This window comes from Medicago sativa, chromosome 1 (genome assembly GCF_051527215.1).
Source record: "Medicago sativa cultivar Bolivia chromosome 1, Bolivia_mono, whole genome shotgun sequence".
Taxonomy (NCBI): Eukaryota; Viridiplantae; Streptophyta; class Magnoliopsida; order Fabales; family Fabaceae; genus Medicago; species Medicago sativa.
Genome location: NC_140749.1, coordinates 61,769,114 through 61,784,780, shown reverse-complemented (window position 1 = coordinate 61,784,780; position 15,667 = coordinate 61,769,114). Strand labels below are relative to the sequence as shown.

Here is a 15,667-nt window from a genome sequence, read left to right as displayed (position 1 = left end):
AACTTTTAATAATTTAAAAACTGCAGAAAAATCTTGGCAGCTATTAATATGTAATGGAATTTGAACGGGTTCTTGCTGCAATAACAAAAAAAAAAGCTCTGCCACATTGTAGAACTTCAGAGATTCATGCTTTTCTGCTAAACTAAAAAGTTTCATGTTCTGATTGTTATAGCTCAATTTTTTTTCCTGCTAGAACGACTACCTTAACAGCATTCTATAGGACAACGACTGATTAGTGCTTTATAACCATACGCTGAGATACAAGAAAATGAATGGCAGCTCGCATACATGGATTGACGAGAATTTAATAATTCAAATATTTCTGGGTTAAGCTGTTATACGTCTACCCTGGGTAGAGTAAGCCAACATGTTGAGCAGCTAGGGAAATTCAAAAAGAGTCCCTTAACCCTTTTTTAAAATTTGTTTTATTTGATTATTAGAAGGTATAGGATAGGATTGGTAAATAAAATAAAAAAAATTGAAGGAAGGATTGGTAAATTTTTAACTGCTGTGATTTGGTGCAAATATTGACTTACCCCAAGTATCAACGGATCACTTCTCATATAGATATATATTAAACTCTATTTGGTAAAAAGTTGGTACTTCTGTAAAACCAAAACTAACTTTGTACATACCACAGTACTAAAGTCATATTTGTTGCATACACTAATTAGTGAATAACAGAATACCGAGTTTGGAAACAAATTCTGAACAAACAATTTCAGGCATGAAGAAAACGTCAAATCTAGATCACCTATTTCACCATTCATAGCATGAAATTCCCACCAGTAAGGCCTATAACTTCGATTGTAGTTTCTTTCGTTTGATGACAAATTTCTTGTAACCCAGTTTAACTGCAAAAATAGAGTAGTGAACAAGTTATATCAGAAACTGATCATATAAAAGGTAAAATTTAAGGTATAAACATGGAGCAATCTTAGGGCAGAGATTTCAAAAGGAAAAGTACAAGTGGATTTCGCAAGTGCTGGCTCCATCCTGCTATGTATGTTAGCACACATGCAAATTAATGATAACGTGAAATTACCAATTTAAAACTCACCATAATAACCGCCAAGGTCGGCTCTCCTGACATTTACCCCATAGAAAAAGTTGACACCGTTTGCCAGTTATGTCTGACAACTGTAATGCATAGGACCCAGATTCCAGTGCTTGGCAGTGAAGCTAAGCAAACAAGAGTGGGTGAGGATTGCCGTTGACCATTTGATGGCATAATTGTGACAGAATTTCAGGGTACTCAAATTCCAAACAGATTTGAAACAAGTCTCAAGGTAGAGCCAGACTGCCATAGTAAAACACAATTTCAGCCACATAAAGGGATCTTTTAACATTTTGAGACAGGTTTGATCCACACACTGCCATCTGAGAGCCTATTAGTGCATTGAAGGGAAATTGAATTATAGTTGAGACGCAATCTCCACCATGAATATTAGTTGTTCAGTCAATTCAGGTGCTTAAACTTGATATTCTCATAACTAGGCATGAAATTGTTGAATCCCCCTATTTCATTATTCAATACTTCAGACATAGACAGGCCACTGAAATAATTGGAATCATTCCAACTTCCCCACTGGTTATTTGAACCAAGAATATTACTACTGAACTGTTGAGAATGCAGTTGTTCAGAAAATGGTGTGTTAGACTGAAATTGATCGAGAAACCTCGAATTAGTTCTATAAGCATCACTTTGAGGTGAAAACCTATTTCCAATATGATCTGAAAGTCTTGAATTCTGCGAAGCTGTAGATTGTTGTTGTATTAACAGCTTAAGTCTAGCATCATCTTCATTGCGACTGAATTGAGGAAGTAAGGTTTGCCCCAGGTTAAAAGGTGTACTATTCAGCCTTTCCTCCACTATTCCCCTACTAGGGTCAAATACCATAGGATTCTTGAACTCAACATTTCCTATCCTGCTGATATTTACAGATGGAGGAGCATACTGTGGCTGCAAATGTTCAACTGGAAAATAAAAGATTTATGAGAAATTTCTCTATAACATGTACAAGATGTAGCTAAGAAGCAGAAATACACAAGAAAAAGTTAAAATAAGTTAAGTAATTGCTAAACCATGAAGAGTTATACCAGAACTATTACAACTCTGTTCTACTCTCCCGCGAGAAAACCCAGGTGGTATTCTGTCTGACATTGCAAACCCAGGTGGACTTGAAGCATGAGCTTTTGCCACTAATGAAAGACAGAGGAAAAATATCAGTTTGATCAAAACTTATTTCAACAGAGACGAAAAAATCAAAAACGATGAAGTATATCATGTTAAAAAGAGACTTGATATGTCACAGACACAGGAGTAAAGTATTATTTCAAATTTAGTCGTAAACATTTCATGATACACCAAGGGACAAAACTTCTACTATTACCAACTAAGAACCTCCGCTTTATTAAAGATGCATTATATACAAAATAATTAATAGCATGACTGAAACACAAGACATTTATGATACAACAACAACAACAACAACCAAGCCTTATCCCACTAAGTGGGGTAGGCTACATGGATCAAATGACGCCATAGTGTTCTATCAAAAACCATATTTGGATCCAACTCATTGACCTCTAAATCTTTTCGAATGGTTTCTCTAATGGTTTTCTTAGGTCTTCCTCTACCTCTTTTAACCTGACTCTCCTCCATTTGATCTACTCTTCTTACAACGGCATCTACGGGTCTTCTCTCTACATGTCCAAACCATCTAAGCCTATTTTCTACCAACTTAGCACCTATAGTAGAAAAGTAAAAAAATAAATTATTCAAATGTTCAATTGATAAATTTATCCAAATGTTTTTTATATTATAGTTGCACTTTTTAATAGGTTGGCACTGTACAGTTGAGGTCCTTAATTGGCTAGTTTTAAAGTGTAGTTCTTTAATTTACAATCACCCTAAAGCTAAAGTTCAGGCACAACACTATTCTGATTGCAGCATTGTCTTTTTTTAACCAAAGATTGCAACATTGTTGATTACAATTAAAACCAAATAACTTCATAAAGACATCCAGAACATATATACAGGAATAACAACCACATAATAAAATAAAACAGAACTACAGAAAAAAAATACCATCATACTTTCCATTCACAAGCAAATGACAGAAATCCCATGAACATCAAATTTTGTTAAATCCTATAGAAGCACTAAATTAATGTTAAATCCAACATTATGTCATAGCTACTTATTAACAATGAATGACTACCTCTCAAAAAACAAAAAAAACAAAAAACTAATCACTAAAAACAAAGCCATCGACTATGAATGTGTTTCAAGTGCTCAAATTACCATTTACTCCATCAATTAAGTGAACGAGAAAGATAAAGGTGAGAAGAGATTCTCCGGATTTTTAAGGAAAAATCCAATTAATTGAGCAAGCAGGATGCCACAAGAAAACTGGCATCATGATATATGCATATAACGTATACACTCAATAAAGTAGAAGCAACTATGACAATACAGAAAACCTGATTGGAAAGAAAACATTTATCCACCATACTCAAAGATGAAGTACTTAAGTATGTTACTCATTAACACACATTGGGAAATTCTTCAAAATAAAAAAAATAAAAAAACTCACTGGAAAATTTAGAGGGCGCCAAAGACAGACTTCCATCAAATTTATCTGATAGCACAGAATTGCTTGATGGGAAAGCGTATGGGTGTTTTACAGCGAACATGTCTTTGTTTCCATTACAACCACCAGATGCATAATTCCCTTTAGGATCATGTCCAGCAACCCCAAATGATTGCTGCAAATCAGAGGTTTTATTCAAGGAATCATTTTGTCTGGCAAAGGAAAACCTGGACTGATTATTGTCTTGGATTTTGCGCAAAGCAGGTGCTTTGAAGGATGTGTATGGCTCATCACTTTCATCCAACAACTTAACTATTGAATCTTCCCATGCATCTAGTTCTAAAGACAAAATGTTAGATATAATGTTGTTTTCGCCGACGTCTGAAGAAACCTTGTTATCAACATCTGAACCAGTACCCTCACTCTTCACGGTCTTCTCTAATCCTGCCCCCAAGGGTTCAGTAAAATATTCAGAAGGCTTCCCCGAATGATTCTGGTTACGAATTTGATTTTCCTGCTTCAGATGATGGCTTGATTGGCTTAGATTCTGAGGACAATGAGGTGAATAATGCCTGGAGGCTAAATTATCGCTGCCTTTGCCGTGTTGTTGTTGATCACAGTCTTTGTTTAGCATATCATCCACAATTATATCTTCCCAAAAGGCTGGTGTGGTTGAATGATCTTTACAATACTCATTATCTTGATGCAAATGCTTCCCTAAAGAGGAATCGGTCGAGTTAGGAGTAAAAAGTATTCTGTCCGAATCCCGAGTGAAATATGAATCTTCAAGATGACTGTTGATGCTAACAGATGATAACTCCGAACATGAGCCATGCACATCCCGACTTGAAACTGCCTTGTTAGTATTCAAATCATGTGGTGCGGTGATCTCCAGGAAGCTTGTACTCACAGAAGGTGCAACCTTTTCTTGACCAAGGCCCACGGAAGCTGCTGAATAAGTTTCACAGTTAGACAAAATAATGCCAGAAAGTTTCGTCACAGTAACCTCATTGATAACAATTGACTCACATGTTTGAAAATTTCCACCAATGTGATGTTTGTTCAACTCTGAAGGTACAGATACACTATTGGTGGAATGCACGTCAGAGCTGTCTTTAACTTCCCCTGATTTTTTTGTATCAAGAATAGACCTTTCGGTGCAAGCAACCCCTGGCAGGGTTTGGGAATCAATAGATGCTTCAATCTTTCTATTGACCAGATTACCAGCACGTGATGAAGATGAACTAGTATCCTTTGGAAGACTGCCAGATACACACCTTGCCCTAGTACAATATACCAAAAAGTCAGCGTTCACACTAAAAAAAATGCTAGAAGTGGATTTGTTATTTCATGGTGGCTAGCTAAACTGCCATAAAAATATAGCTGGTGACGCAACCTAAAGCAGAAGCATGCGGCTACTACACTATTTTTTTAAAGAAAAAACTGTAGATGCTGTGACCACCATGAAAACAGCAGCCGTACTGCCATGCAAAACAAATTAATGCGATCATACCAAATATTCATAAATCCATTACCAAGAGTTGGCTGCAGGAAGTGCTGTTGAATTGGCAGCTCCATTGCTTGAACCGGATTCTTTAATCTGGTTCTTAATTGTCAAGATCGATAACAGACAAGTGAGTTAAATAAAATTGTCAGTTCACTGCCTAAAAAAACAAAATAGTAGAAAATTGAAGTGTCATATCTCCCACAATAAATAAGTTTACCACAGAAGTAATGTTCATTAATACTTACATCTAAAGAACTTTTGGACACTACTTTGGTGGCTGATGATACATGTTTAGGATCATCTGGTGGTGGGGGTAAAACACTCCCTGAAGGACGATTCAAATTATTTGTAGCACCAATGATTTGTAGGACCCTACTCCTTTAACACACAAAAGACAAAACCAAAACTACAATCAAAGAAGATATAACTATTAACATAAACATAGAATAGCATACTAAAAAATGAGAGTATGTCTAACTAGAAGGAAGAGAATGCAATCCAAGACAAATAAAGAGGTCATACAGAAGGAAGGTAAAAATACTAATGTACCATGACATACCCATACTTGTTTGACATATTTGTGGAAATTATGGAGAAACCTAAGACTATGGGGGTGTTTGTTTCACCTCTATAAATTAGATTCCCAGGAATTTAAGATGGGAATCATTTATTCCCATGTTTGGTATACATGCACACAAAAATGTTCCAAGGAATAAAACATGCCCAGTAATTTTCTTTCAACTATGTTACTCTCTTTTTATTCCCGGTGTAAATGGATGGGAATGATGCATTCCTGACGGTTGACACAAGTTATTTTTTAAAAGTTCATTTTTACCCTTTAAATAACGGCAATGCAGACCCACTACATGCACGTCTCTGCACACAATTTATGTGCCACATTTTCCATTTATGCGGTTGAACACTTTTTCTTCTTCATAAGCTTAATCAATTTTTATCACTTGCTTTTATTGATTGAATGTAGGTGGTGCATTTATTTATTTATTAACCGAAGGTGTTAGAACAATAAAACACTCATGTTATTTTGATAGCATTGATAAAAGTGGACATGGATAAATTAATGTATGATTAACTAAAATTGTCTAACAAATTAGTTTATATTGTTGCTACAATGACCAACAAAAATTTAGAAAAATGAGCACATGTCTAGTCTAGTCTATTTTACACAGTAAGGGTATTTTAATAATTACATCATTTTCTTAAAAATGAATTCCTGGGGTTCCAAATCAACAACCAAACACTTTTTTCAAACTTTCCTAGGAATGAAGTTTCCAATGTTATAATCCTGTGAAAGTTAATCCTGGGAATATATTTTGATTCCATGAAACAAACGCCCCCTATGTTATGCATGATGTAGGTTTTTACCTTCCTTCTAGTTTGACATACTAATGAGAGTATGTCTAACTAGAAGGAAGAGAATGCAATCCAAGACAAATAAAGAGGTCATACAGAAGGAAGGTAAAAATACTAATGAACCATGACATACCCATACTTGTTTGACATATTTGTGGAAATTATGGAGAAACCTAAGAGGTCATACGGAAGGAAGGTAAAAATACTAATGAACCATGACATACCCAAAACTACAATCAAAGAAGATATAACTATTAACATAAACATAGAATAGCATACTAAAAAATGAGAGTATGTCTAACTAGAAGGAAGAGAATGCAATCCAAGACAAATAAAGAGGTCATACAGAAGGAAGGTAAAAATACTAATGAACCATGACATACCCATACTTGTTTGACATATTTGTGGAAATTATGGAGAAACCTAAGAGGTCATACAGAAGGAAGGTAAAAATACTAATGAACCATGACATACCCAAAACTACAATCAAAGAAGATATAACTATTAACATAAACATAGAATAGCATACTAAAAAATGAGAGTATGTCTAACTAGAAGGAAGAGAATGCAATCCAAGACAAATAAAGAGGTCATACAGAAGGAAGGTAAAAATACTAATGAACCATGACATACCCATACTTGTTTGACATATTTGTGGAAATTATGGAGAAACCTAAGACTATGTTATGCATGATGTAGGTTTTTTTTACAATATGAAAACTGAAAGCAATCAAACTTAAGAGGATCCAACACCAGAGAAGTAAAAAGACATTGATGTGTAACCATTAAAATTTGAACTGCCAAATGAATACACAATATGGTCAAAAGACAACTAGCTGAGGCTTTTATAAGCACGACAGCAAATTCAAAAGTTCAATCAAAATGGAGAGACAGTGTACATGAGTTGAGAACCAATCATACCTTGCAAATGCTAATACTAATTCATCTTTGGTAAAGCTATCTTCGTGAGCACCATGATCATGTAGATACAAACAGTCTCTATTGCTGCAAGGCTGGACCAGCAAGATAATTTATATAGTATGTGAGGAACCTACTACTATGGTCTATATTAGGATACAGCGGAAAGGAAAACAGGGAGAATTGAATAATTAAGTAGCAGATTGCATGGGAAACAACCAAGATACGCCTAGTGATGTACGTAAGGAAATAATTTAGTGGTTCAGGCGACAAAACAAAAAGGGAATCCAGGCTGGGGGCATAGTTGACCTCTATAGTTAAATAAAAAAAATGAGTTAGGGTGAAGAAAAAGGCCGAAAATGAGTAGTCCTACAAGTCGGTAAAGCGGAGTGAAGGGTTCATCAAATACCCTGTGTTATCTTTTCAGTTTTAGTCATTAAAACTCTTGTAAATCTACGATTTTGGCACTGCTTCCTACTGGTACCAGAATTATTTCCGGAATAATACTATAGATATACCCATTCTACAAAGTTTAATCCAGTTTCTAACATAGTAGCACAAAGATGTAGGTATGTGATAAAATATTCATAAATTCAGTTTATAGTGTCTATTTTACCACATTTCTGAGCCATGCATGACAATACTTTGTGGTTCCAAAACAAGCCCTGCAAATGAAAATAACCACCCATCATCACAAAATCACGAAAACCTCGCAAGTAACAACCCAATCAAAATGGTATATCCTTACCTCAATGATCTACCTTCTAGTACAAAAAAATGAACTGATTGAATACATCGAACTGCTTCAGATTCTTTTGAGTAAGTTATATACCTAAAGATAAGAAAATTAAATCAACGAATGCAAAACAGCCAAGGAACAAATTCCAAATTCCAACCTTCAAATGATAATTAGGTAGAGAAAATAATGACATAAACAAGGGAAAGACTATAATTTCCTACTTGAACAACAATTTGGTGATTGCTTTAAAGACATTCATAACAACTTACACACAGCAAATGTTGTTTGCAGAATGTTGAATAACGCCCGTTGCTGTACGAGATATCGACACTTTCAAAACCTTTCCATACCTTCCAAAGTACTCCCTACGTTGAAGTAGCTGGTGGAATCCAAAAAACATGTTATCAATTGAAGGGATAAAATGGTTAAGATGATTTGCAATTTAAACTACACAAACTAATATGGACTATGCCTTTCATGCTCCACACAGTTACATCTAGCAACAGTTAGAGACAGAACAGAATTTAAGAACTCACATCTTCATCTGCAAGGTGAAGAGGCAGTCCAATTATGTACACGAGGTTGCGCTGAATGACTCTAACATCAGTAAGATGTTTCCTTCCATCTGATGATTTAGGCTTTAACTTCTGTATTTTCTTTTTAGAATTCATTTCAGCAACCAATCTGCTAAAGCAAGGCAAGCATATCAGTATTACCTAAAAATTGATTACTTGATATAAAAAAACAGAAATTCCAGCCATAACTCAACCTTCGACAGTTAGCTGCCATAGCCACAATGCGTTCTTTGTCATAAGGTGAACGGCAGGCAGGACAACGGCCCTCGGTTTCATCCTTATGAGCCATTTCCATTATATGATGCCAACACCATACACAGATCTGTGAAAAGAGTAAGAGCAAAAATTAACAAATATTGACCTGTTATGCTTTTCTTGCTTTTAAGATAAAGATTTGTTAAACAAGTTTTTAAAACTTTGTAAACAAAAGCAACCCACCAAATAGGTTTTTTCATCTTAAAAAACAAAAATATTTTCTATAAGAACTCATAATATGTCTTCGGTGAAATGCTAAGTACACTGCACAGTTTTAATTCTAACTTTTGATTTTCACAACACACGAGAGATTGAAGCATATCGATAGTGCACATTAATTTCAACAAGCATCAAACCAGAGTATTCAATGGTAAATTATGATACACATGTAAGAAAATGGACGACTTTCATGAAAATAAATTCATATTTCTTAAGTAAATAAAAAAGCTTAAACCTCATAGCCACATTTGCACGGCTTCAGATGCTGATCAGTCAGGTCCATCTCTTCGGTACATATCGGACATGATTTCCCTCCTTTGTCGCCCATTTTTCTCCACGGTATTCAGCTACACAATAAATGAATTATTAAATAAAACCCTAATGAGAACAAGAAAACAATTATGCGCAAACGACAAAATCGCTACACGATAAAAAATAAAAAATAATGAAATACAAAATAAAACCCTAAAAACAAGAAGAACAACAATCATCCACCAATGACAAAAGCTACACAATAAATAAATCAATGAGATATTAAATAAAACCCTAAAAACAAAGAGAGGAAAAAAAAAGTCAGCCAGAAATGATAAACCTACTCAGAATGCACCATAACCAGTGAAACTCATTGGTCCAAAACACAGCACATCAACATTTTGCTACTGAATCACAACAAGCACTAATATGATTTTCAATTCTGTGTGAAAACTTCATCATTATTCAAATTCAAACCAGTCACAAAAAATGACGGCAAAGTTAAACCTAATAATTGCAACAAATTTCAACTAATTAAGCTTTTCAACAATCGATTAAAAATTAAAAATGCTAAACAAATTAAAAACCCTAACAGAAATGAACATTCCGTTAACTCTGACAACGTATACAAAAAATAAGCGGAAAAATCAATTCAACATAAACAAACGCAGAATAATCGGTAATAATCTTCACATGTTGAAATCACGGAAAAAAATTAAACGTTAAAATCGATTACATTGTGATAAACACGAAACTAACAAAGCGTGTAGTAGAAAATGCAGTTGAATCGAAAATCGAAAAGCGTAACCCTAAGAAAAAGTGAAATGAAAGTAACGAGGGAAATGAAGAATCTCGAAATGAGGGTTAGGGTTTGGAGAGAAAAGCTTACAGTGAGAGCGGAGAAGAGAGAGTGGTGGTGGCAGAGCAATGTGTGTGAGTGAAGTGACTAGTGAGTGAATGAGAGAGAGAAGGATAAAGAGAACGATAACGCGAGATACAAAAGTAGTACTCGTTATTGTGTACGTGAGTGAGTGGAAAATCCTGTGTTTGGAAAAGGATTTTTACCTTTACTATCTCTTGCAAATTTTGTACTATTTGCTTCTTAAAATAATCGATTATATTTCTTTGGGCCAAACACTAAACTTATAGTAATCTAATTCATTCTACTATTGTAATCCCTCCGTTTCAAAATGAGTGTCGTTTTAGGTGTTTACACACATATTAAGAAATGCAATGATTAAGAGAAAGAGAATGGTTATTTTACCAAATTATCCTTATTAACTATTGGTTAGTTTTAAAAGTAATACTTTGGAAGTAGTGTGCAGAATATTAATTGGAGGGTATGATTGAAAAGAAAAATTTATTATTGCATTGGAAACTGAAAGCGACATTGATTTTGAAACAATTTTTTTTGGCTAAAGCGACACTCATTTTGAAACGGATGGAGTATTATTATTATTAGTGTTACTTCTAACACACCTTTTCTTTTCTATTATACACTTATAAATTCTGTCCTGCAAGCTTAGTTCACTTAGTAAGAACAGTGCATAATATATGTAAGGTATGGGGTTCGAACCCCAGGCACCATCAAAAAAATACACTTATAAATTCCAATAAATAAAGGTAAGAGAGGCAAAAGAGCAAAAACAAGGGAAAAAAATATATAATCTACGGAATCAAGTTCGCACAGAGTCTGTAAGGAAGTCTGTCATTCAAGGTTGAGAAGATCCTTAGGATGTATTTGCGAGTTGACATGGCATTATTTAAATTTTTAAAACATCAAGTATGTATCAAGTTATGAACGTAGTTCTCCAAACCCCTCCCCTCCAAAAATCAATTCACAAACACATATTTAATGTTTTAAATCAAAGCAACACATTTATGAAATCTGAGAGATGGCTCCTTAAGGGTATCAACATAGTGCAGTGAATCCTTATAGCAAATAACAACTTCAAAGTTCAACTCTTTGTTCAATAAAAGCTTTCACATAATAGCATGAAGCTTGACAAGCAGTATGTCAGACGAGTCTACGTTGTGGCCTAAAATATTGAGATAAAAAATCCGAAAAGGTGACAAAATAAGCCTCTGAATCCAACCATGATGGGTTATGTAAACAGTTGTCATCAACATTAATAATGGCGCGACTATGATTAGAAGAGTTCTACTGAACCTATCTATCCTCAAGGCTTGTTACATTAAGAGCGACAGAGATATTATGAGCTTCTTTTGGTAGATCGTAAGTAGGGATCCTGGTATTGTTAACGAGGGAAGACCAAAGTCATTAAGATAATCATTTAGGAAGTCCCAAATGATGTTGTTGAATGCTTTCTCCATATCAAGTTTGAAAGCAACATCACCATTCTTCTTATTCTACTTCTGCGTGTCGTGAATGATTTTGCAAAATAATAGCATTGATAGAGGGCCAATAATGGTGTCAAGGAGGGGGCGAAGACAGTTAGCAAAGCCTTTGGTAATAATTTTGTAAACTATGTTGCAAAGGCTAGTGAGTTTTAGATCCTTAAACGTGGTGAGAAGGTCATTTTCAAGGATGAGAGCAATGAGTGTGTTTATAGATAGTGGGATAAAAGTAACAAGATACAAAAGTGTTAAAGAAATTGTTGAAAATGTTATCGTATGTTGTCTGGCAATATTACTTTAAGGTCTAAGGAAACTTCTTTTTTGGTTACATGATTAGTGAGGAGAGACCATGTAGATCAACGTGGGAATAAGTGGTCGTAGGGGAATGGATTCTTTAGTAGTTTTGTGTGTGTGTGTGTGTGTGTGTGGGGGGGGGGGGGGTTAAAGTAGTTTTCAGCTTCATGTTGGATAATGGAGTTGGAGTTGTCAGAAGTAGGTTTTTGTCTTTTCATCTTTTTAGGTCTCAGCCATGTTTGACATGGAATAAATCTATTTGATTTCCAAATATTTTTTCTCGTTATTGTTTTGAGTAACGCTTGAACGTAATTAATAATAAAATCATATGTTTATGGTTGAGTGGTAGGCGTGAGTGTTTTATAGTTGAACGTGGGAGTACCATGTCGGGGTGCGCAAGATATAAATTTTAGGGTTTGTTTATTTTGCGACTATATGGTTGTCGGGGTGGGGGAAATACAATGTCATTGTTGTAGTGAAATTTCAACCTAGATGTATCATTGTAAATGATGGGTAAACCTTCACACTAAACCTTATATCATTGTCCATTTATCCAAATTTTATTGACCACTAGGAGGGTAAGATCCACTTTAATGCAAACATAAGTGAACCTTCCGTGTTCCACCTTCAGAGTGTTAACATCTTTTATTGGACGATGTATTTTAGACGACATGGCCAGTAAATTAAGTTGAGACCGGGAAACATATACAAATGATATTTCTCTCTACTTTGTCATTTAAAGAAGCAGTTTTAGCATCCAACGAGTGGCAGCGAAACAATGGTCGAATATCATCCAAGGGCCATAAGAAACAACTTTTTCTTTATATGCAACTTTATCAAACTTTCCCATGTAGATTTCGTTATCATTTTCCATTATTTTGAATCCACCTTGAAGCTTTCAAACCTTCCAGAGACGTTCCTTCATAGTGTTGTAACCTATGTTTTTTGTCTATGAGTTTAACCACCAAAGCGTCTTTTCACATAACACATGTATCTCTGGAAACCTTTAGTTTGAGAAAGACATTTGGCAAGAGTCGGGTTTCGTTTTTGTGTTCTACGTAGATAAGGTTTTTTACGATCATATCATATTTTTCTCGAACAATATGAACCATCCCATAAACTTATCACAAAATGAGGTTTCAGATGATGGTTGTTTGAAAATGTCACGTGATTTCTTACGTGTTGATGATGGTCTTCACCTTTAGCAAAGAAGACAAAGTCAGAGTTTATATTTTTCATCACAGTCATGTAAACTTAAGAAACTTAATTACCACTAAATATTTTTTATTATCTTTTTTCTGTACCTTTTAATTAGTGAGATCATAGCTCATTAAAGAGATTTTTAGATTTTTTTATTTACCACTTACTTAGAGAGTTGTCGTTTATAATATTATTTGTGTTTCTGCTAATGTCCCTTGTAATATTTGTTACTTATGGTGTGTGTGTGTGTATAACTCATATGATAACACGAGTATTTTTCTAGTTTCAATCAATAAAATAGTGTGTGGTTAAATAATTTATAGCTCGATTTTGATTAATTTGAAGGCAAAAGATCATTCGATCTAAAACCAAACATGGCATGTGATTAAGTTTAATTTAAATTTTTTACAAGACAAAATTTGATATGGTCCAAAGTTGTCTACACTATTGTCTCCCTGATTCCAACATCCATCTTTTGCCTCATATTTTTTCGCATCTTTCATTATTTTGTAGCCTATGTGAGTGGAGTTGTAACACTAGACCAACTAAATCAATAGACGGTCTTTCAATGGATTTAGCTCTTTAGTTGCTTGCATCATTTTTAGATGATTTATTGCCTTTAATTTGTAATTGCTTTAACCATTATCTATATTTAGATGGTTGAATTTAAGCTTAGTATAAGCTAATTTCATTTGTTTGGGATGTGCTAACTTGTAAGGAATGTTTTAATTTAAAGTAATGTTATGTGTGTTTAAAGTATTTTTAATCCGTGTTCAAATGCAAGTTCATATAATATTGAAAGACTTTAATGAATGGAACTCAAGAAATTAATATGGTAAACTAAGGAATGGTCATATTACTTAGCTTAGGTTATTAGGCATAATGTACAAAATCATAAAGTGGTTAAACATGTGTTTCATGTTCTTAAACACAGAGCCAAACAAACAATTAACCTATCGTATTTAAGTCTTAACTCCCTTTTAATGTTGTTAATTATTAAATGCTTTCAATTTTGATTATTGAGTTAATGAATATTTTTCATATTTTCTTCTCATAAAACAGTTGGTTAAAAATAACCATTCGTAGATTTTAACCAAGTGAATCATTGTGAGAATGATATTCTCTTATTACTTAATTACTTTTTTGACTGTGCATGCTTCCACAAATGTTTACACTACACATATTAAAATTAATATTGTGAATATCAATTATGTTTGGATAGTTTTATTCCTATCTACTATGGTTTGTTTGTTTAAGACATGATATTTTTATCATCAGTTGTATTTCCAAAATAATCATATGACATAAGATGTTTGTCGTTGACTTATTTGCCAATTTTCATGAATGTTCATCCGTATTTCTATTTTTTATGAGCATAGTCCATTTTTTTTATTAATTTGAATGCTCATAATTTATAAGATTTCGATACTACTAATTTCTTGACCTCTTTGGTAATATAAATGGGGGAGAACATGTCATAGCTGTAGAAAGTTTCTATTTGTCACAAACTAAAGCAACAAGGGGAGTTACACAAATATGCACACACTAAGGGAGAATGCTTCTCGAATATATTGAAATATTGATCAATAAAGATTGTCATCATAAAAATATCCAAAAGTATGTGAGTGCATGTCTCACAGGTTTAGTCGTCTATGTCTAATTCATACCTGACCTAAGGGGTAGGCCAGCAAAGCAGCATCTGCGTTGGACCTCAATTCTGATCAACACTCTATTCACCTTTGACCTCAATTCTATCGCAGAATCAAAACCTATACTAAAAAAAAGGTTATTAGATTATTTGCAAGGGGTGGAAAAAGTAATATTGTTTTATTTTTTGTGGGCTTACCCATAACTCACTAACCCAACTTGGGTAGAAAGTTATGGTTAGTGGGATTGATTGATTTAAGTGACGATAAAGGAAAAACATATCTCATCCGAAAGTCTAGCCGAAAAAGGAGACTTGTAAGAGAAAAGATGAAGATTCGTTTGGCACAAATTGCAAAATAATGCAAAGTTGAAGTAAAAAAGGAAGTCGAATCGATCTACCAAACAAACATTTTTGAGAGCGAGAACAAAAAACATTTTGTTTCAGTGGGTCTGGAGACTTCCGCAAGCCCATTTGCAGCTTACAAGTTTCAACTTGAATGAAAGGAATGGTGTAACACCCCGTTTTCCCAACATATAAATATTATAAAATAAATCAGAGTTCATCACAAACAGGATGTCACGTTTCGTTCTTCAAAATATAAATAGAGTTAAAATCTACTCTTTATTTGAAACGACTGCAGTCAATAATTTTGAATACGTCGCAGCGGAAAAATTCTTAAAAATTTAAAAACAAATACTTGGCACTAAAGGCCTCAACATCATAAACAACTTATTA

The 15,667-nt window shown here is 34.2% G+C and overlaps 1 protein-coding gene across 5 annotated transcripts; it reads right to left on the bottom strand.

Moving 5' to 3' along the window:
* Positions 1 to 584: 584 nt before the first annotated feature.
* On the bottom strand, positions 585 to 10,406 carry LOC146956117 (uncharacterized). 5 transcript variants are annotated; one of them, XM_085726745.1, is made up of 15 exons: positions 10,322 to 10,406; positions 9,416 to 9,527; positions 8,901 to 9,028; positions 8,668 to 8,815; positions 8,401 to 8,510; positions 8,141 to 8,224; positions 8,009 to 8,057; positions 7,396 to 7,487; positions 5,349 to 5,481; positions 5,132 to 5,202; positions 4,626 to 4,879; positions 3,600 to 4,547; positions 2,101 to 2,202; positions 1,061 to 1,977; positions 585 to 854 (listed from the first exon to the last, which is right to left on the bottom strand). In XM_085726745.1, the coding sequence occupies exons 2-14, from the start codon at positions 9,506 to 9,508 to the stop codon at positions 1,460 to 1,462; spliced, it is 2,730 nt and encodes a 909-aa protein (XP_085582871.1). In that variant the 5' UTR covers positions 9,509 to 9,527; positions 10,322 to 10,406; the 3' UTR covers positions 585 to 854; positions 1,061 to 1,459. The 5 variants fall into 5 exon arrangements, with proteins under 5 accessions (XP_085582871.1, XP_085582877.1, XP_085582884.1 ...); XM_085726751.1 differs by having other exon boundaries at positions 3,600 to 4,544; XM_085726758.1 differs by having other exon boundaries at positions 5,132 to 5,196.
* Between the last annotated feature and the right edge of the window lie 5,261 nt (positions 10,407 to 15,667).

Coding starts and splice junctions, on each gene's coding strand:
- LOC146956117 (XM_085726740.1), bottom strand. CDS start 9,508: ATGGGCGACAAAGGAGGGAAATCATGTCCGATATGTACCGAAGAGATG. Junction 5,482..7,395: donor TTAGTATTAGCATTTGCAAG/GTATGATTGGTT, acceptor TGTGTGTTAAAG/GAGTAGGGTCCTACAAATCA. Junction 1,978..2,100: donor ACAGAGTTGTAATAGTTCTG/GTATAACTCTTC, acceptor TTTATTTTCCAG/TTGAACATTTGCAGCCACAG.